Below are 23004 nucleotides of genomic sequence, written 5' to 3'. Positions count from 1 at the left end.
ACCCCCAGGAGTTAAAGCAGCATTATGCAACAATTGGTAGAAGTTGCTCTTGGTCTTCACTACAGTTAAAGTGTTAAGTTCACTTTTATACCACATTTTATACCACATCTGCGCTGTCACTCTTATACTGTGATCGCTCTGCATACATATACAGCTCTGTAAAATAATAAGAGACCACTTAATAATGATGTTTTTAAAACCTCTGGAATATAATCAGGTGGAAGACGGATCATCACAAACCATCAAACCAAGCTAAACTGCTTGAATTTTTGCACCAGGAGTAAAGGCATAAAGTTATCCGAAAGTAGTTAAAGACTGGTGGAGGAGAACATGCCAAGATGCATGAAAACTGTGATTAAAAAAACAGGGTTACTGATTTTTGAACTCTTAAAACTTTGTGAATTTTAACTTTATGAGTTTTCTTTGCATTATTTGAGGTCTGAAAGCAATGCATCTTTTTTGTTATTTCAGCCATTTCACTTTTTTTGCAAATACATGCTCTAAATGATAATATTTTTATTTGGAATTTGGGAAGAATGTTGTCTGTAATTTATAGAATAAAACCACAATGTTCATTTTACTCAAACATATACCTATGAATAGTAAAATCAGAGAAACTGATTCAGAAACTGGTCTCTTCATTTTGTTCAGAGCTGTATATTACCATTAAATTCATACATTTAAAGTTTCATTTGATTCCAAGTTATTGGCCTGTATGTTTTAGTCAGTGAGTGTACTTTAGATCATTATAGGCTTATTATTGTTTTGAGTAACAGTAAAATCAGCAATGTGTGGTGTGTTATATTACTTTTTGCCTCGGAATTATACAAAACAGCTTTTTTAAATTACAGTATTTACATGAGAGCTAAAGCGGGTTATAAGTATGCTTCATGCGATCCCTGGTGCGTCTCACAGCCTGTGTAAAAGCTACTTGCTCTCAAGTTCATTTTGTCACATTACTCCCTGTTTCAGGTTTGCACTGTTGAGGAAGGAAGGAGAAAATGTGCTTGCACTGAAGATACCGTGAAAAACGTCCATCTAGTGCTGACTCGACTATTCAGTACAAGAGTGAAAACACTCATAGAGATGACACATTAGCATGGATGGGTATGAGTATCTGGGTGATATCAGCAGAAAACGCTGGATCAGCTATAAGAAGGGAAAAGAATGAATCTGATCTGATCCTGTAAAAAGTCCAGAAAGAAAAAAACAGCACATACTCCCTCTGTGTGATGTGATGTTAACTGCATGGGTAGTATGGGCATGATAGCCCATAGAGAAATGATTCAGATTTTTCTTATTAAAATGTTAATATTGTTAAAGCAGCAGTATTTTTTTTTATGCCACTGATACAAAAACTACTGCGAACATGGAGAAATCAGAACAGTAAACTTAGTCTAGGGAGATAAAATATTATAGATATAGATATTATAGATATAATACCCTGAAATATCGTGCCATATCACCCACCCCTAATTATCACATCAGTGTACTACTTTTTTGCTGTTTTTAGCAAAAGAAAAAAATCACACCTTTCTAATTTCTGTACAGTATGATTTTACTTTAATGCTGTATATATAGAGATATTTGGAGTGCATTATTAATACGCATCATGGCATTCTGGATAATTTACTTCTGTTACAAATCTGATTAAATTCTTGTATTTTTTATATCTTAGTTAGGGGGGGTGTGTGCCATATCATATTATATGCAATAATAAAATAAAAGTTTCATTTTGTTGCAGTAGTGTATTCTTGAAACATTTTTCTATTTCAGTGTTTTGTCATATCGCCAAGAGTATCATTATCGCAAAAATACCATAAAATATTGTGATATTATTTTAGGGCCATATCGCCCACCCCTAATTACCACATTCATCAGTTTTTAAAGAGCCTTTACCACAATGCATGTTTTAAAATAATTTTCCCCCATGCTCAGTCCAATATCGCATCAGCCTATTTTAAAAGAATAATTTGGTGACTCTCACTGTAGAGAACCATTCATAAAGCTACAGGACACCTAACCTGTCAAAACATCCAGTAATCTTCCCTTTTTGAGGTGGGATGCTTTGAGACATTGCACTGGACACTATAACCAGCCCTCAGGATTCATCTACTTTATATAACCACCACATGAAGTTACCATCAAAGGTTAATTAGCTTTTAAAGAAAACACTAAAACAAATAAAAATGGCCTTCTATTCTATTTCTAGCAGTGGAAGAGGTGAGAGCTACAGATTTAGCATGAGGTGCGAAAAGAAGATGCTAGCATTGCTTACATTTTCACCCCGAAGCCTCCATCTCGTCATGTAGATGAATTCCATGGTGTGATCTTTCCCCATGATCTCTCCATTGCATAGAACATCTAGCTGCAGAGAGAGACACACAGGCTGTAAGGATCTGTCGTATTCTCAAATATATAATAATTAGTTCTATAGATGTATAAAGTTAACAAGTTGCCAGTTTATTGGGTACATCTACTCTTTGATTGTATCAGAACCACTAAAAGGTTTTGCTAATGCTGGTTTATTAACGCACTGCCACATCTTAATTAGGTAAAAGTCAGTTCAGACAGTTGACAAAGTCAGATAACCATCTTGCAGCATGGCCTAACTGTGTTTGAGTTTCAGAACCAACTGGCTGATTAATGCAGACGTCCCATGTCTCCCAGAAGTTGCCGCATATCAATAACGGCCCCCTGATGCCCACAAGTCAGATAAAATCTGAGTCAGCCAATCAGTTTTCAGTGTGGGCTGGCAGTGTTTTTTACTCTCCTGGACGGGATGCGTTCAGTGACTACGAGAAGGAGCATCATGGCTCCCATCAAAGCTCATTTCAACTCAGACTACTCTAAAGTAAATCCATGTCTGGTAAAAGTAATAAACACTGAAAGTCCTGCCTGCTGTACAGTTTGTAAAATTGATTTTATTTTAGCATTGCCCACGAGGGACTAAATGATTGCAAAAGGCATGTTGAGGTAAGTTAGAAAAACAGGGTTATTCCTCCAAATATTGATTTCTGAACTCTTAAAACTTTATGAATTTGAACTTGTTTTCTTTGCATTATTTGAGGTCTGAAAGCTCTGCATCTTTTTTGTTATTTCAGCCATTTCTCATTTTCTGCAAATAAATGCTCTAAATGACAATATTTTGATTTCGAATTTGGGAAAAATTATCACTGTAGTTTATAGAATAAAACAACAATGTTCATTTTACTCTAACATATACCTATAAATAGCAAAATCAGAGAAACTGATTCAGAAACTGAAGTGATTTTCAGAGCTGTAAAACAGCAAAAAGTTCTGTTATCCTTTGGTATTCTTTGGTGTGTGAGCGAGATCCAAAACCACGTCCCGGAGTATCTCCCTTAAATTAACTTTTGCAACTTGGGATATCTGTGACTGGGAATTCTCTTGGAGGATTTTCTCTTATTTTTACGGTTATAGCAAATATTACCCAGACCCTGAAGCAGCAAAACACATTACCCCCATGTTTGACTGCTCTGATACTATGAGGGACTGTAAAAAAGCATGCAGACTGCAGCGTTTCTTATTAGTGAAGCCTTTACAGGTAAAGTGCCTCTGCTGGCTGGATGCAGTATGATGTGTGAACTCTACACAAGCAGCAAAGTGAGTGCAAATCATTGTTCAAATGTATTGAGTAAATGGGGCTCCGAGTGGCCCAGCGGACTAAGCGCTGACACTAGGATCAGGAGGAGATCTCCAGTTGGAATCCTGTTCATGTAGCTTGCCATCATGTAGCTGCTGGAGCTCTGAGAGAGCACAATTGGCCTTGCTGTCTCTGGGTGGGTAGATGACACCCTCTCCCGACATCACTGCACAGAGTGATGCTGATCAGCACAAGGCATCTGTGAGCTGATGTATCAGAACCGAGTCGCTGCACTTTCTTCTGAGCGCACTGTGATGCTACTCGGCAATGCTGCATCAACAACAGTTTAAAAAGAGGCGGTGGCTGACTTCACATGTATCAGAGGAGGGATGTGTTAGTCTTCACCCTCCTGGTGTTGAGGCACTACTAGTGATAGGGGGAGTCCAAATAAGTGGGTTGGGTAATTGCCGTTGTAAATTGGGGAGAAAGTGTGATTTAAAAAAAGGTATTAAGTAAATTATATAGTTTGTGTGTTCGGTTACAAATACATGATCTAGTGTAAATTCTTCCTAGAAGAGTGACAGCCATTGTTGCTGCAAATGGAGATCCCAATAAACTGGCAACTCTTTGATGAACAACATAAAGACGCCAAACACACAGACAGGACAATTGTTACCTCATAAGAACTTGGAAGCTTTAACTTTAGACTTAAGAACTTCTTGATTGTTCCGACTGTGACTCGGGTTGAGCAGCGAATAAATTTCTTCATTAAGCCCTGAAGAGGAGACACAGCACATACACACACATTCACAGCTGCCCCACATTCACATAAACAGAGCATTAACAGTGAGCACTCTCAATCAATCATACTCAACATTTGCTGTGGGAAAATGTGTTTAAAGCTTAGGGTCTTTATCTCTATCATATCATAGCTCATCCCTTCACAGCACAACCTACTGCCTGCCCACCAATTAACAGCTGTGATGAAGATGCAGAGTTACAACAAACAAGCTCCTCATTACAGGCAGAGTGTATTAACACACTCCAACACGTCCACTGTCAGCCTGTATAATTCTCCTCACACAGCAGACCTAATAAAAGAAGCCTTATACTTTAATTAGTGAGACACCAAGTTGCTAAATGGAGGAGTGCAGCCGTGATGTGATCCTATAGGACAAAAACCTGTCATTATAATATAAGCAGCCTTTGATGTGGGAGGCAAAAGCTCTGGATTAGACGAGCCACTTCATCAGCGGATCATGTCACGCTTTAGAAACTTAATTAGGGGAAATTAAGAAGGAGGAAGATAGAGAGAGGTGGCATGAGAGAGAGAATGAACAGTAAATGAACAGATAAAGAGTAGAGGGGCACAGAGGTGAAGGGTACTGAGCAGTACATCAAAAATGCCTTTGTTTAGCTGGGCTTTAATAAAGGCTGAAGATCAGTGTCTTTTATCTTCTTATTGTTGACATAAAGACTGTGTGTGAAAAAAACAAATGAAGATCATGCCCTCCTGCTGCTGGACTGAGAGTATTATTAGGGGTTCGAGCACGTAGTGCTAGAAACCCTATTGTAATTGTTCTGATTATTATTATTAGGGGTTCGAGCACGTAGTGCTAGAAACCCTATTGTAATTGTTCTGATTATTATTAGGGGTTCGAGCACGTAGCGCTAGAAACCCTATTGTGATTGTTCTGATTATTATTAGGGGTTCGAGCACGTAGTGCTAGAAACCCTATTGTAATTGTTCTGATTATTAGGGGTTCGAGCACGTAGTGCTAGAAACCCTATTGTAATTGTTCTGATTATTATTATTATTATTATTATTATAGTTCTTATTCTTTTTCTGCCATAGAAGTGATTGGGCAGAAGAAACCGTAAGGCCTACAGGGCTGAGACTTGGTCATATGGTAGTACTTCTCACCGCTACTCAGATTCAAAAGATGAGCCCGATCGGCCTCAAGGGGGCGCTATGGCTAAGGTCAACGCGTTTGGCCCCGTAACTCCTACGCCCTGATAGCTAGAGCAAAAATTCTTGCATTATATGATTCCTTGATTAATGGCAAATCAAAAAGGTCAATAGAACCACTAAGCTCCGCCCACTTAGATTTTTTGCTATTTAGCATAATATGCAAAACCTACTTTTGAGAACTTGTCCTAGGGTCATTGACCAATCCTGTCATATTTGGTGTCAAACAACTCAGCAGAGTCCCAACCTCAATAATTATCGAAAAATTGTGAAATTTGTAAACAATATGGCCGCCATATGCAAATTAATCTTACCGTGGCACACCCAAATTTACTCTAACAGCTGTAACTTTTGAATGCTTAAACCTACACTAATGCCACTTTACAACTTTGATGCCAACATGATTCTGAGGTAGCCTGTCAATCAGTGTAGACATACGCCCCCAGGGGGCGGAGCCAAAGCTAAAATTCTGTTTCTCAGGAACCGTACAAGCTATGAAGCTCTCCTTTGGCATGTATCATCTATGGCCTATGTCCTAATGTTTCACAAAAGGAAAATTTGATATGCAAATTTTTGCGATCGTTATTAGCCAATCAGATTCCAGCAAGCTTTTGACATGCTAAACAATGTCCAATCCGGACGATACTTATACCCTACATGTATCTCAGGGCCTTCTATCATCCTTTAAAATATGGCGTTGATTGGCCTCAAGGGGGCGCTATAGCAGAAAATCAGTTATATCTAAAGGTACAAGTGGCCTAGGCTTGTTATTCTTTTTATTTGTATACTTTGCTGTAGCCTTTACAACTTTGTAATTACATGTGTTTACCAAAAATGCAAAGATTTTCATCAGTGGCCAAAAGAGTAAAAATGACTCTTTTCGAACTTTTCTTTAAGTCCTTAATCAATCAAAACAAATTTGGTCTTGATGCAATCTTGAGACCCTGTAGGTAAATAATTATCAAAAAAATCTTGACATTTTAACTATTTGAGGCCCATACACCTTCATCAAACATGTACGTGAAAGCCTTTTCAGAGTTATTTGGCCAAAACTCTGTCAAAGTTTAAAACATGCCAAAACTGTTGAAGCTACTAATTAACAATGACATTTGAAGCACATTTGCCAAGTATGAGCCAAATAAGTCTTCAGTAGGCTCTACAGTGATAAAATAACTATTTTCAATTTATTCTATTTATCACTATTTTCCAACCTAAATGGACAGAAGACAGGAACCTTTCACCCTATCAACACACAAATTTATACACATATATAGACTGATAATCTGATCTTGATTGCAAATTTTCAGCCAAATCGGACATGTTTTGCCTCTACAACGGCTGGAAAACTACAGTGATTTTGTAGGCCTCAAGCCTGTATTATCGCTTTTTTCAAATCTAAATGGACAGAAGTCAGGAACCTTTGACCCTATTGACACAGAAATTGACATACATATATAGACTGATATTGTGATCCTGATTGCAAATTTTGAGCCAAATCAGATATTTTTTGCCTCTAATATGGCCAAAGAGCAACAGCCATTTTGTAGGCCATAAGCCTGTATTATCACTTTTTTCAAACCTAAATGGTCAGAAGTCAGGAACCTTTGACCCTATCAACACACAAATTTACATACATGTATATACAGACCACTTGATCATGAGTACCAATTTGGAGCCCAATCGGACTTTTCTTCTCTTTTTAATAAATAGAAACACACTGATAGGGAATGTTCTGTCTTTCTGATAAAGTGATAGCTTTCCAGAAGGTTATATGTGGTCTCTTGCTGCGCTCTGGTGGTCATTTGGTGAAACAACTACAGGTGAATTATTCTAAATAAAGCTCTGCTGAACTTATTTAATCTTCCTTGTCTTGCTTAATTGAACATATTTATCCTTCTTGGTCATGCTACTCAGCCACCTGGGTCATTCTTGTTTATGTTCCACCCACTTAATTTTTTTTTTATTTGCATAATATGCAAAACTTACTTTTTAGATCTTGTCCTTGGATCCTTGACCAATCATGACATGTTTGGTGTCAAACAGTTCAGCAGAGCTTACTCCTCAATAATTATTAAAAAAATCTTTACATTTATAAACAATATGGCCGCCATATGCAAATGAGTTCTACCATGGTGCAGTAAAATGTCTTTAACACTTATAACTTTTGAATGCTTAACCTAACACTAATACCACTTCAGTCCTTTGATCATTACATGATTCTCAGATACCCTGTCAGTTCAAGTAGACATACACCCCCCCAGGGGGCAGGGCCAATGCTCGATAGCTGTTTCTCTAGAACCATACAAGCTATCAAGGTCATCCTAGCCAATTATCATCTATGGCCCATGCACTAATGGTACACCAAATGAAAATTTGATATGGACACTTTTGTGGTCACTATTAGCCAATCACATTCCAGCAAGCTTTTAACAGGCGGAATGTTAATCAGGTCAAAACTTATATACTATATACGGGTTATTTATATGCCCTTTTTATGCCTTGTGTTTTTTCAATTTAAGAACTGAATTTGTTTCACCAAATGCCCACTAGAGTGCAGTAAGACACCACATAAAACCTGATGAACACTACAGCTCAATTTATCAATGCTTTTCAACTAGTTTACTCACACCACTCATCTAGCATTGCCATTATGGTCTTTATGGTCATGCTGGTCACCCAGCTTGGTTATGCTGGCCATCCAGCTTGGTCATGCTGGCCATTCACATTGGTCATTATGGTCCTGCTGGTCATTCAGCTTTGTCCTCATAGTAATGGTGGTCTTCCAGCTTGGTCATACTGGCCAACCACCTTTGCCATGCTGGTCATCCAGTTTGGTCATTATGGTCAACAAGTTTGTCATCCAGATTAGTCATGCTGGTAATCTAGCTTGGTCTTCACGGTCATGCTGGTCATCCTCATCCAGTTTGGCGATGCCGGTCAACCGGCAACATGTTTTAAGCCTAACTGGCCTCCAGGGGTCTCTTTGCCTGTAACGCTCGAACCCCGTAAATCGCCGCTTGCGGCTATATTTATTATAGTTCTTATTCTTTTTCTGCCATAGAAGTGATTGGGCAGAAGAAACCGTAAGGCCTACAGGGCTGAGACTTGGTCATATGGTAGTACTTCTCACCGCTACTCAGATTCAAAAGATGAGCCCGATCGGCCTCAAGGGGGCGCTATGGCGAAGGTCAACGCGTTTGGCCTCGTAACTCCCACGCCCTGATAGCTAGAGCAAAAATTCTTGCATTATATGATTCCTTGGTTAATGGCAAATCAAAAAGGTCAATAGAACCACTAAGCTCCGCCTACTTAGATTTTTTGCTATTTAGCATAATATGCAAAACCTACTTTTGAGAACTTGTCCTAGGGTCATTGACCAATGCTGTCATATTTGGTGTCAAACAACTCAGCAGAGGCCCAACCTCAATAATTATCGAAAAAATTTAGAAATTTTTAAACAATATGGCCGCCATATGCAAATTAATCTTACCATGGCACACCCAAATTTACTCTAACAGCTGTAACTTTTGAATGCTTAAACCTACACCAATGCCACGTTACAACTTTGATGCCACCATGTTTCTAAGGTAGCCTGTCAATCTGTGTAGACATACGCCCCCAGGGGGCGGAGCCAAAGCTAAAAATCTGTTTCTCAGGAACCGTACAAGTTATGAAGCTCTCCTTTGGCATGTATCATCTATGGCCTATGTCCTAATGTTTTACAGAAGGAAAATTTGATATGCAAATTTTTGCGATCGTTATTAGCCAATCAGATTCCAGCAAGCTTTTGACATGCTAAACAATGACCAATCAGGACGATACTTATACCCTTCATGTATCTCAGGGCCTTCTATCATCCATTAAAATATGGCGTTGATTGGCCTCAAGGGGGCGCTATAGCAGAAAATCAGTTATATCTAAAGGTACAAGTGGCCTAGTCTTGTTATTCTTTTTTAGTTGTATACTTTGCTATAGCCTTTACAACTTTGTAATTACATGTGTTTACCAAAAATGCAAAGATTTTCATCAGTGGCCAAAAGAGTAAAAATTGCTCTTTTCAAACTTGTCTTTAAGTCCTTAATCAATCAAAACAAATTTGGTCATGATGCAATCTTGAGACCCTGTAGGTAAATAATTATCAAAAAAATCTTGACATTTTAACTATTTGAGGCCCATAAACCTTGATCAAACATGTACGTGAAAGCCTTTTCAGAGTTATTTGGCCAAAACTCTGTCAAAGTTTAAAACATGCCAAAACTGTTGAAGCTACTAATTAACAATGACATTTGAAGCACATGTGCCAAGTATGATCCAAATAAGTCTTCATTAGGCTCTACAGTGAAAAAATAACTATTTTCAATTTATTCTATTTATCGCTATTTTCCAACCTAAATGGACAGAAGACAGGAACCTTTCACCCTATCGACACACAAATTTATACACATATATAGACTGATAATCTGATCTTGAATGCAAATTTTCAGCCAAATCGGACATGTTTTGCCTCTACAACGGCTGGAAAACTACAGCGATTTTGTAGGCCTCAAGCCTGTATTATCGCTTTTTTCAAGCCTAAATGGACAGAAGTCAGGAACCTTTGACCGTATCAACACACAAATTTACACACATATATATACAGACCACTTGATCATGAGTACTAATTTGGAGCCCAATCAGACTTTTCTTCTCTTTTTAATAAATAGAAACACACTGATAGGGAATGTTCTGTCTTACTTATAGAGTGATAGATTTCCAGCAGGTTATATGTGGTCTCTTGCTTCGCTCTGGTGGTCATTTGGTGAAACAGCTACAGGTGAATTATTCTAAATTAAAGCTCTGCTGAACTTATTTAATCTTGCTTGTCTTGCTTAATTGAAGATCTTTATCCTTCTTAGTCATGCTAGTCAGCCACCTGGGTCATTCTTGTTTATGTTGCACCCACTTAATTTTTTTTTATTTGCATAATATGTAAAACTTACTTTTGAGATCTTGTCCTTGGCTCCTTGACCAATCATGACATATTTGGTATCAAACAGTTCAGCAGAGCTTACTCCTCAATAATTATTTTAAAAATCTTTACATTTATAAACAATATGGCCGCCATATGCAAATGAGTTCTACCATGGTGCAGTAAAATCTCTTTAACACTTATAACTTTTGAATGCTTAACCTGACACTAATACCACTTCAGTCCTTTGATCATTACATGATTCTCAGATACCCTGTCAGTTTAAGTAGACATACACCCCCCCAGGGGGCGGAGCCAATACTCGATAGCTGTTTCTCTAGAACCATACAAGCTATCAAGGTCGTCCTTGCCAATTATCATCTATGGCCCATGCACTAATGGTACACCAAATGAAAATTTGATATGGACACTTTTGTGGTCACTATTAGCCAATCACATTCCAGCAAGCTTTTGACAGGCTGAATGTCAATCAGGTCAAAACTTATGTACTATTATTGATATTATTGGTTATTAATATGTGCCCTTGTCATGCCTCACTGCTAGGCTCTCCGAATGCCCACTAGAGTGCAGCAAGAGACCACATAAAACCTGCTGAACACTACAGCTCAATTTATCAATGCATTTCAACTAGTTTACTCACACCACTCATCTAGCATTGTCATTATGGTCTTTATGGTCACGCTGGTCACCTAGCTTGGTTATGCTGCCCATCCAGCTAGGTCATTCTGGTCATTCACATTGGTCATTATGGTCCTGCTGGTCATTCAGCTTTGTCATCATAGCAATGCTGGTCATCCAGCTTGGTCATACTGGCCAAACACCTTTGCCATGCTGGTCATCCAGTTTGGTGATGCCAGTCAACCAGCAACATGTTTTAAGCCTAACTGGCCTCCAGGGGCCTCTTTGTCTGTAACGCTCGAACCCCGTAAATCGCCGCTTGCGGCTATATTTATTATTATTATTATTATTCTTTTTCTGCCATAGAAGTGATTGGGCAGAAGAAACCGTAAGGCCTACAGGGCTGAGACTTGGTCATATGGTAGTACTTCTCACCGCTACTCAGATTCAAAAGATGAGCCCGATCGGCCTCAAGGGGGTGCTATGGTGAAGGTCAACGCGTTAGGCCTCGTAACTCCCACGCCCTGATAGCTAGAGCAAAAATTCCGCCCACTTAGATTTTTTGCTATTTAGCATAAAATGCAAAACTTACTTTTGCGAACTAGTCTGTGGATTTTTGACCAATCCTGACAAGTTTGGTGTCAAACAACTCAGCAGAGTCCCACCCTCAATAATTATCGAAAAAATCTTGAAATTTGTAAACAAGATGGCCGCCACATGCAAATTAATCTTACCGTGGCACACCAAAATTCACTCTAACAGCTGTAACTTTTGAATGCTTAAACTGAAACTAATGCCGCTTTAGACATTTGGTCCTAACATGATTCTGAGGTAGCCTGTCAATCTGTGTAGACGTACGCCCCCAGGGGGCGGAGCCAAAGCTAAAAATCTGTTTCTCAGGAACCGTACAAGCTATCAAGCTCTCGTTTGGCATGTATCATCTGTGGCCTATGTCCTAATGGTCTACTGAAGGAAAATTTGATATGTACATTTTTGTGGTCGCTATTAGCCAATCAGTTTCCGGCAAGATTTTGACAGGCTAAACAATCACCAATCAGGACGACACTTATACTGTACATGTATATGAGGGCCTTCTATCATCCATTAAAATATGGCGTTGATTGGCCTCTAGGGGGCGCTATAGCAGAAAATCATTTATATCTAAATGTACGTGTGGCCCAGTCATAGGATTCTTTTTTATTTGTATGCTTTGCTGTAACCTTTACAACTTTGTAATTACATGTCTTTACCAAAAATGTATTGTTTTGCATCAGTGGCCAATAGAGTAAAAATTGCACTTTTCAAACTAGTCCCTGGATATTCAACAAATCAAATCAACTTTGGTCTTGATGCAATCTTGAGACCGAGTAGGTAAATAATTATCAAAAAGAATTTGGAATTTTAACTTTTTGTGGCCCCAACACCTTGATCAAACATGTACGTGAAAGCCTTTTCAGAGTTATTTGGCCAAAACTCTGGCAATGTTTGCGGCATGCCAAAACTGTTGAAGCTACTAATTAACAATGACATTTCAAGCACATGTGCCAAGTATGAGCCAAATAAGTCTTCAGTAGGTTCTACAGTGACAAAAACTATTTTCAATTTATTCTATTTATCGCTATTTTCCAACCTAAATGGACAGAAGACAGGAACCTTTCATCCTATCAACACACAAATTTATACACATATATATACAGACCACTTGATCATGGCTACCAATTTGGAGCCCAATCGGACTTTTCTTCTCTTTTTAATAAATAGAAACACACTGACAGGAAATGTTCTGTTTTACTGATAGAGTGATAGATTTCCAGCAGGTTATATGTGGTCTCTTGCTGCGCTCTGGTGGTCATTTGGTGAAACAGCTACAGTTGAATTATTCTAAATTAAAGCTCTGCAGAACTTATTCAATCTTGCTTGTCTTGCTTAATTGAACATATTTATCCTTCTTGTTCATGCTGGTCAGCCGCCTGGGTCATTCTTGTTTATGCTCCACCCACTTATTTTTTTTTTAATTTGCATAATATGCAAAACTTACTTTTGAGATCTTGTCCTTGGCTCCTTGACCAATCATGACATGTTTGGTGTCAAACAGTTCAGCAGAGCTTACTCCTCAATAATTATTTAAAAAATCTTTACATTTGTAAACAATATGGCCGCCATATGCAAATTAGTTCCACCATGGTGCAGTAAAATGTCTTTAACACTTATAACTTTTGAATGCTTAACCTGACATTAATACCACTTCAGTCCTTTGATCATTACATGATTCTCAGATACCCTGTCAGTTTAAGTAGGCATACACCCCCAGGGGGCAGGGCCAATGCTAGATAGCTGTTTCTCTAGAACCATACAAGCTATCAAGGTCATCCTTGCCAATTATCATCTATGGCCCATGCACTAATGGTACACCAAATACAAATTTGACATGGACACTTTTGTGGTCACAATTAGCCAATCACATTCCAGCAAGCTTTTGACAGGCTGAATGTTAATCAGGTCTAAACTTATACACTATTATTGATATTATTAGTTATTGATATGTGCCTTTTTCATGCCTCACTGCTAGGCTCTCAGCAGGATTATTGTGGCTTGTATTTTTTCAACATAAGAACTGAAGTTGTTTCACCAAATGCCCACAAGAGTGCAGCAAAAGACCACATAAAACCTGATGAACACTACAGCTCAATTTATTAATGCTTTTCAACTAGTTTACTCACACCACTCATCTGGCATTGTCATTACTGTCTTTATGGTCACGCTGGTCACCTAGCTTGGTTATCCAGTTTGGTGATGCCGGTCAACCAGCAAAATGTTTTAAGCCTAACTGGCCTCCAGGGGCCCCTTTGCCTGTAACGCTCGAACCCCGTAAATCGCCTCTTGCGGCTATATTTATTTATTTATTGTATGTGCTACACAACATGGAAAATATAATATATCATCAATAAATTAGACTGAGAATCTGAAAAGAGTGTCCAGTCACAGTATAATAAAGTTTTGATGTGATATTTTACACAATCATGTTGCAATATATTCATAATATAATATTTTGCACATTTGCAAAATATATAATTTAGTTAACATATAGACTGTTTGTGAAAAAACAAATTAAGATCATGTCCTGCTGCTGCTGGACTGAGAGTATTATTATTGTATTATAATGTTACACAACATAAAAATATATATATATAACCTACACAATAATCCGTGATATATTTAGCAAGTGTGCAAAATATCATATTATGATTATATTGCAACGTGATTGTGTAAAATACCACATCAAAACTGTATTATACTGTGACTGGACAATATTTTATAGTGATATTATGCAAAACACGATTTCACCATTATATTACAATTCTGTAAAATACCAAAATACCAATATATTATAGTTAATTAAGATTTGGAAATTTGAATACTGTACTGCTGATACTTCAGACTAAAAAACTATTATCTAAACTGTAAAATATTGTCTTTTGTTCTTCAGTGATTATCTTTAATTATTTACTTATTTATTTATTTACTTAGTGTAAGTAATGTGTAATGCATTGTATCAATTGTGGCATATCTTTTCACAACATACATATTATTAACCTCAACTTACAATGTAACTGCAATTAATGTTGACACACTTTAAGTTTCACCTTTTTTTTACATGCATTAGACAGATGTGAAAAATGAAGATATGAAAAACTCCTCAGATCCTGTAGATCATCAGTTTTATATGCCCTGAAATAGAACCCTGTGGGACTCCATAAGTATGCTAAATCAAACTGTTAGTGTTAAAAAAAACGATGTAGTTTCTGACTTAGGATTAATAACTAAATAATCAAGCTAGTGTTATGAGGATAATAAGATGTTATTTAAAACAGCTGACCTTTACAATATTCTCTCCCAGCTGACTGTTGTTGCGTAGACAGTCCAGGCAGATGGCTATCTGAGGATCACTTCTATGGTAGTCTCCGTCCCCTCGGTCATCAAGGTCGTCATCCAGCTTCGCCCTTTTACACCTGGGGCCATCATCTGAAACATGACAAGATCATCACAGCATGTGGATTTACACGCACCATGCAGAAACATACACTTACTGTAAAAGAATTAGTTACACCCATACCTACATTACGACTGATATGAGCAATTGGATAGTACTCATATATATTAAGCTACACATACAGCTGCAGTGTGTAAGATATGTCAGATGTCTGAGCATGAAGTTGTTAAGGTGACCTGCATTAATCATTAATACTCTAACAAAGTTCCTGCAGATTTTGCAGTAGGGGTGTAAAAGTGTTGATAACGAACAAATCTTACACATCTTACACATTAAAAATCTGGCATAGGTCTGGCGATGTGGCTGGCAGTAGAATAGGATCTGCGTCTTCAAGGCAGGCTTTTGAGAAGATGGGCATTTTCCTGTTGAAATAGTCTGGCACTAATAGCTAAGAACAGCATGGCATTTCGTTCCTGTGTTATTTGTGCAAATAAGACATCAGTGTTCCATGCTTTGCCCAGTGATTCAGAGCTAAGGAACAAATAGTTAGAATTTGTCTATGGAATACCACCAGAGAAGCACAACTTAGATAGGTAGGTGTATGTTTAAAACAGTTCTGTTTACACTAGTTTAAAGTTAAAACCACCCCAGCGTTTTGTTGGCCGATCCGCAGCTGAGCCGCCCAGGAGTTTGAATAAAACCCCGTGGTGGATTTTTTATTTCTGGACCTGGACTACCCACCTCTGTATAAGTAACTATAGGTTTACATAGGATCTCCGAAGGATTTTGCGTTTAACAGTTTTACCCTAAGACTAAATCAGTGGCTGAACTGCACTTAACATTGTTTTTACATGTTGTAAAGTAACATGTGACATTGCAAAGAAATGTCTTCATTTTAAAACGTTTCTATATTTAGGTGTATGTTTAGAACAGTTCTGTTTACACTATTTAATCCACCCCCTGTATGGCTATAATGCAGCTCAGGCAACAAAACCCAGGTGTGGATTTTTACTTTTTGGACCTGGACTACCCACTTCTGTGTGTAAGTAACTATCGGTTTACATAGGATCTCCGGTGGATTTTGCGTTTTACTGTTTTACTCTAAGACTAGGTCAGTGGCTGAACATTCGAAAGATTGTTATTAGTGTTAAAATGTCTTTATTTTAAACCGTTTCTTACTGTTGTCTGTCTCGCTGTCTCTCAGTGCTGTTAGCCAATCAGAGGTGATATGTTTGCATGTATGAATATTCATGAGCAAGAGACGAAATTCTATTGTTTCTCCCCGTCACTCCTCCACCGGACTAAAGCAGCGTTTTAACGGATCACAAAAAACAGCTCACATGCCATTCATTCATACTACAGACCACAACTATACATTTTAAAATGAATGAAAAAAAACGATGGAATAAGACCTTTAAGAAAGCATGGATGTAACACTGTCCTTTAGACCCGCTGAGTGAATATAGCCAACACCTCAAAAGCATCTCAAAAGTGCAAACAAGACCCACAATCATGCAGCTGAACTGCTCAGAAAGAGCAACTGCTCCCTCCCCCATGATATGAAAGGGATGATATTTGGGAAGACGCACTTGGGGGAAATGAAGGAAAGTAATTACGTGATCATTAGGAACTGCTTACAGCTGCACACTCTTATGAGCTGTTGTACAGACTTCCCTCTTCAGGAAAATGTGTGTGTGTGTGTGTGTCGCCTCTGGTGTGTAACTGGGAAATTCAGGAAGCAAAACGATGGCAGAAAATTTCTGTGTAATGTTCAATAAAACCAAACCAATTTCTGTGCAGGCAATATTTTAATTGCAGGCTCACGAGGAAAATCGTTTCAAAGCCACAAGGCAGGTTTGGATACAGAACATGATGCAACATTGATCAGATTTTTCTTTCTGAAAATAAAGCAGAGCGAATGCTTTATTTAATCTTCACTGATGCAAACTGCCAGCAGCTTGGAACAACACAATAGTGACATATGCAAAAAAAAACACAGCACACTCATTTCTGTTTACTGTGAACACCATGATCACTACAACTAACCGATCCAGTCCTGTATCAAATATATTTTCCTTTAAATGAAAAATATCCATTCATAATTGTGTGAAGTTCAAAACTAGACTTAATTCCTATTTGGTAAATTGTACCATATAGTATTAATATTAATATATTAATATTTACTATTTTACATTCCACAATGAACAGCTTTTAAAAACTATTATTAAAGACGAAACAGTAGATAAAAGTGCCTCAGTATTATAAGATTCATCGGTCACCATACATAAGCCCTGGTTTAGTTTTCTGGGACTGACTGATTGTTTCCCCTGCACAGCTTTGGTGCATTGAGATGAAGAGAGATATAATCAAAGCTCCTTAGAGAGGGCTGTCAAAGAGCAGCTGCCTGCTGTCACCTTAAAATCCAAATTTAACACCCCTTCACACAAACCTCTAAACTGCTGCGTTTCTCAACAATAGGCCTTCAGTCACATATTTATCCTTAAATTTGTGTAAATATGTGATATTCAACAGGCGTTCGTTCAGCTTACACACCACATAGGGATCCATTTGTTACTCTCAAAGACATCTTCTGATCTTCTGATTCCAATCTAATATGGAACATTGCTGTAAAAAAGCACCACCTTCTGAGAGTTTCCTGATTTACCACTGATGTGTTTTAAATTAAAATAGTTCTATTAGTTTAGGTATATAACGCTCTGGAAAAAATGTAAGAGACCACTTCAGTTTCACGTTTGAGTAAAATGAACATTGTTGTTTTATTCTATAAACTACGAACAACATTTCTCCCACATTTTAAATAAAAATATTTTAATTTAGAGCATTTATTCACAGAAAAAGAGAAATAACAAAAATATGTAGAACTTTCAGACCTTAAAAAATGCAAAGAAAACAAGTTCATATTCATAAAATTTTAAGAGTTCAGAAATCAATATTTGGTGGAATAACCACCTCTTACACAGTCTTACACACTGCTTTTGGATAACTTTATGCCACTCCTGGTGCAAAAATTCAAGCAGTTCAGTTTGGTTTGATGGCTTGTGATCATCCATCTTCCTCTTAATTATATTCCAGAGGTTTTCAATTTGGTAAAATCAAAGAAACTCATAATTTTTAATTGGTCTCTTATTTTTTCCAGAGCTGTATAAAATAAAAACACTTTTAAAGTTGTTTTTTGTTCAGTCTAACATTTCGTTTATACGTTGTCTGACCAGAGGAGGATGGGTCCCCCCTTCTATATTAGCCTTTGTAGTACATGTGATAGTACAGGGTACGTGTGAGCCTTGGTTTCTCCCAAGGTTTCTTCCTCCTCCAGCTCTAAGGGAGATTTTTCTTGCCTCTGTCGCTCACTTGGGGTTCTGTTTTGTATGTTAAATGTTTTATCTGATTCTCTTTGATTTGATGCTTTGTACTTCACACAAAAATCCATTCTTCCTATAGGCTCCAGGTACCATTTATTTGCATGATAGACATGTCCCCCTATGTTGCCATGTCAATCAGGGCTACCCTCTTTTGAATATTAAATTAAAGATCTATAAGAGCAAGTAAGAACCAAAAACACCAGTAACCTTCCCTGAGTAATTTCAATCACATTCTCACCTTGGTATGCAAAACTACACACTGATTGTAAGTTAGGGGTGGGAGGACACTGCCATTACGCAAATTAATGATGCCAGGAGCCAATAAGAAATATACCTTGATTTTATTTCACTTCAAGTTAAATTCAAAAGAGTAGATTACTCTTACAGTACAAGTGTTTTACAGTGTATAAAGAGGTTTAATCCAACTCCATACTGCTGTACAAAAAGGCCTGTGGGAAATAATGTGTTTCTAGCTGTCTGATCACCTGAATGGATTTCAAATAGAAAGTCTTGTGCAAAGAAGCATGCTTACCATCACCGTTTTCTTTTGACTTGTTCCTTTTCCAGAATTCAATCTCCCGCTGTTGCTCCTCTGAACACAAATCGAAGCAAGAGAGAGAAAGAGAGAGAGAGAGAGAGAGAAAGAGAGAGAGAGATAGAGCTGTTTGAGTACATAACCAAGGAAACACCTCATTACATTTCCTCACCAGTTGCACAGACAATTGCTGTCTTTTACTTACAAAACACAATTTGAACAAGGGGAACTGAGGTAAGACTAATGTACTCACTTTCTCTAAGGTCAGGCACAAGCTTGAATATGATTTCTTCTAAAGTGTTGTCCAATCTGTGTAAACAAGAAAAACAGCTGTAAGGAAAATAAATCTCAAGCATACCAGAAGAGCAGAGGTTTGCCATGTCTTAACACGCACGATCATCATTTAAAACAAAACCCACATGTGATTATTTCATTCTATTTTTCATTCGCTTTGAGATTTACTGTGAAGCTTTATGGATATTTTTCGTATAATTATTCATCAGCTCACCAACCAGTCAGCTCACAGTAGCAAAAATTATCAGTCATCAGCTGGGTCAGATATCAAGCATGCTAAATATTTGCTGGATGTCTTTGATTCGATGGTGAGCACTTGTAGTTCACACTACACGACTACACAAACGCTAATTGCCAATTTGCCTGAAAGCAAAGGTTATTGTCTGTAATCAACAAAAACAGATTGTGACTTTAAAAAAGTTGAATTGTGTAGTGTGGGGGCTTCGAGTGGTTCAAGTGGGCTAAGCGCTGCCACTATGATCAGGAGATTGAGAGTTCAAATCCTGTTTATGTAACTTGCCATCGGCTACCGGAGCCCTGAGAGAGCACAATTGGCCCTGCATTCTCTGGGTGGGTAGATGGCGCTCTCTCCCCACATCACTTCAAAGGATGATGTCCGCAGCAAAACCTGTCTGTGAGCTGATGAATCGGAACCGAGTAACTGCGCTTTCCTCCGAGTGTGCTGTGATGCTTCTCAGCAATGCTGCATCAGCAGCAGTTCAAAAAGAGACAGTGTCGGACGAGGCATACGGTTTTGTCGTTTTTTTGTCATTTTTATTGGTACAGAAATGTCCTATTGGTGCAGCTGTAAGAAACAGCCCTGTGGAGGGCGAGCATCTGTGCTGCTGATGTCAGTGATGTTCACACAGACATAGATGGAGACGTTGTGTCTTGTGGATACTGCTCTTTCACTCTGGCCAGTGGAAGGGCACGCACCTCTGTGTGTGTATATGTGTGTGTGTGTGTATGAACAGGGGGCCAAAGTTGGTAGAGGCTCACAGCTGAGGCCAGAGCTATACTCAGCAGTCCAGCTGCTGGCTGGAACACTTCCCTGCCAAGATCAAATTTACTGCATCGCCCACACTCTGCCCAGCTCAGTACCATCCAACTGCATTCGGACGCTACAGCCAACTGATCCTCAGCACTGAGAGTAGCTAACTGAGTACAGTTTGCTAAGTACAGATAAACAGGTACCTGAGTACCCTGTTCTTTGTTCAAGTTGCCAGTATTCCATGAAAATGTTGGAAAACCTAATGATGATGAAAAGTTCTACAATTCTATTGCTGTCTACTGTTGTGGTCACAAATTTGCAGCTGACTGCACGGACAAAGTAATATTTACATAACGTATCTACTAGGGGTGTGTTTAAAAAAAAAACACTTCTTCTATTTATATTCTATTTAGATATATATAAACCCGAATCGATCTTTAGAATTAGCCCATTTTCCCTGTACAAGTGTACAGTTTTAACGTCTCAAGTATAATCTTGCGAGACCATCCTCTCGAGCACCTCCCTCTGGCTGGGGTGAGCTGGAGCACGAGTAATGGCACCCAGGAGTCGCACTGCAGGGCGTTTCTGTAAAAATGTCAGTAACCTTCTTTATTTCCACTCACATTTCACCTGTACTTTATTTAAATTAAGACCTGACCGGCTGAATCCACCGTTAGCTTAGCGGGTTAGCCTTTTCACCGGCTAAGCTTATCCTCCTTTAGCCTGGTTTCCTGACTCTACACGCGGCCAGCGTGCTAAAGTAACCCCCGCTGGTGCGCTAGCAGCTTCAGGTGGTCGTACAGTGTAACAGATTTAAACTGAGTGATTTAATGTATAAATAATGAAATTATGTTATTATGTTATGTATCATGTTCTCCATGAAGTGCTGTTACTAATTCCGATTATTTTGTCCCGAGGGAATGCAAGGGTTTCATAACAGGGGAGATGAACTTTGCTCAGACCGGCTGGTTTTTCCTTTAAAATTAATATTTTTTTCTCTCTTATCATTATTAATTTTGTTTGTTGTGTTTTTATTATCACTATGCTTATTATTGTATCACATCTGGGTAAATTTCTCACTTTTATTTGCAAATAAATACATTTATGAAGCATGTTGTGTCCAAAGCCTCATTAATGTTCTGGAAGCACGTTATATTTTACCCATATGTTAACATTTCAGTAAAGTGGCCATTCCAAACCTGTATAGGGATGTGAAGCACAGTGTGGCAATTAACTAAACAACATTAAATGATATTTTACTGTTGTGTTAAATCTATATAATATAAACACTAATATTTTAATAATGGAAGTTTAAGTTTTCCTTGTATAATTACAACATTTTATATTCAAACTACAATTTGTATTGTAAATGAAATTTTCCTAAATGAATCCATTTTGAATCGACACGGGACCTTGTGAATCGGAATCGAATCGAACTGGGAAATCAGTGAAGATACTCATCCCTAGTATCTGCCAGAGGCAAATTAGAGTTACCCAATATGAGGAATAAATCAAATGTTTTGCAACTAAAATATTTTTTTTTCTGAAAATTAGCAAATTAATACACCAAATGATTCACAGCAAACAATGACACTTTCTTTGGAAAGTAAGAAACAGTTCATTTAAGCTATGTAATTTCCCTGGTGTCATGACCATCATTCAACCTGAAATTAACCTCTATAGACACTGGTAGCCAGCTGGGTTATACAATGGTGAAAGTGGGTATGAAAATTTGCGAAAAGTATTTTTGATATTTTGTCTTCAGCCTTTGACCAAGTGTTCCATTTTGTTATGTATCGGTTTTGTCCAAAAATGTTTCGAATTTTGATGCATCCCTACTAAATATAACTAGTTTTAGTCCAATCTTGCACAAGCATAGTGCATATTATCATCTAACAAGCTGGATCACTGACTTCTGGTGAGTATTTTTTATTATTGCAATAGTTAATGAGTTCTTACCTCAACATTTCCAGTGGGTTTGTTTCGTGCACTTGGATGCCGCATTTGGGACAGTCGTTGCTGTCTTCGAAATGCTGGACGATGCAGCTTTTACAAACTGGGAAGGACACAGAAAGGAGAGATATTATTTTTCATGAATGCAGCAAAGTCTCCAGGCTGTTTAAGTCTCAAGAACAAACACGTTTAACAAACAAGTTTGACTCCTTTTTACAAACCGTTTCATAATAGACAAAGACAACAGAATTATATGGGACATTGAACTCCAGCTTTCTGTGAGAAACTTGAGCACCGTATCCTCCAGGCTAATCTCAGTTTCACTGACATCTGAACGTCTGCCAAAACTGCATTTGGCCATCCTATATCTCCTGTCCAGGCTTTTTTTTTTTTAAAGTTGTGTGAAATCGCAGTGTGTCTGCAGCTGTAGGGCTCAAATCTGCATATCTACTGAGGGGAGGGTGGGAGAGAAAGTGAAGGAAAAGTGAAACGAAGCTTGTGGCCTGGCACTCAGATAAAGGCTTTAGCGGACCCAGCTTGGCCAAAGCTACACCTATCATATTCCCCCAGCTAACTGCAGTAGAGCACAACTACCTCAGTCTACACACACACACACAAACACACACACAGGAGTACATTTACACTTCACTTTATACAATATGAGGGTTTGATATCACACAGTTATAACAATAGGAAG

At 38.1% G+C, this 23004-nt stretch overlaps 1 protein-coding gene across 3 annotated transcripts in view; it reads right to left on the bottom strand.

The window, feature by feature from the left end:
• Nucleotides 1–23004, bottom strand: part of pcgf5b (polycomb group ring finger 5b) — a 40178-nt gene that overhangs the window by 7992 nt on the left and 9182 nt on the right. For all 3 annotated transcript variants that reach the window (XM_049464897.1, XM_049464898.1, XM_049464899.1), the window contains exons 3-8: nucleotides 22314–22410; nucleotides 19323–19378; nucleotides 19067–19126; nucleotides 15041–15186; nucleotides 4284–4382; nucleotides 2279–2368 (exon numbers count right to left, since the gene is read on the bottom strand). In XM_049464897.1, coding sequence (XP_049320854.1) covers nucleotides 2279–2368; nucleotides 4284–4382; nucleotides 15041–15186; nucleotides 19067–19126; nucleotides 19323–19378; nucleotides 22314–22410 — 548 coding nt within the window. The remainder of the gene's footprint in view (nucleotides 1–2278; nucleotides 2369–4283; nucleotides 4383–15040; nucleotides 15187–19066; nucleotides 19127–19322; nucleotides 19379–22313; nucleotides 22411–23004) is intronic.

Source organism: Astyanax mexicanus, chromosome 15 (assembly GCF_023375975.1).
Source record: "Astyanax mexicanus isolate ESR-SI-001 chromosome 15, AstMex3_surface, whole genome shotgun sequence".
NCBI lineage: Eukaryota > Metazoa > Chordata > Actinopteri > Characiformes > Acestrorhamphidae > Astyanax > Astyanax mexicanus.
Note: the sequence above shows the minus strand (reverse complement) of the source record. Positions and strands in the feature narration are given on the sequence as shown.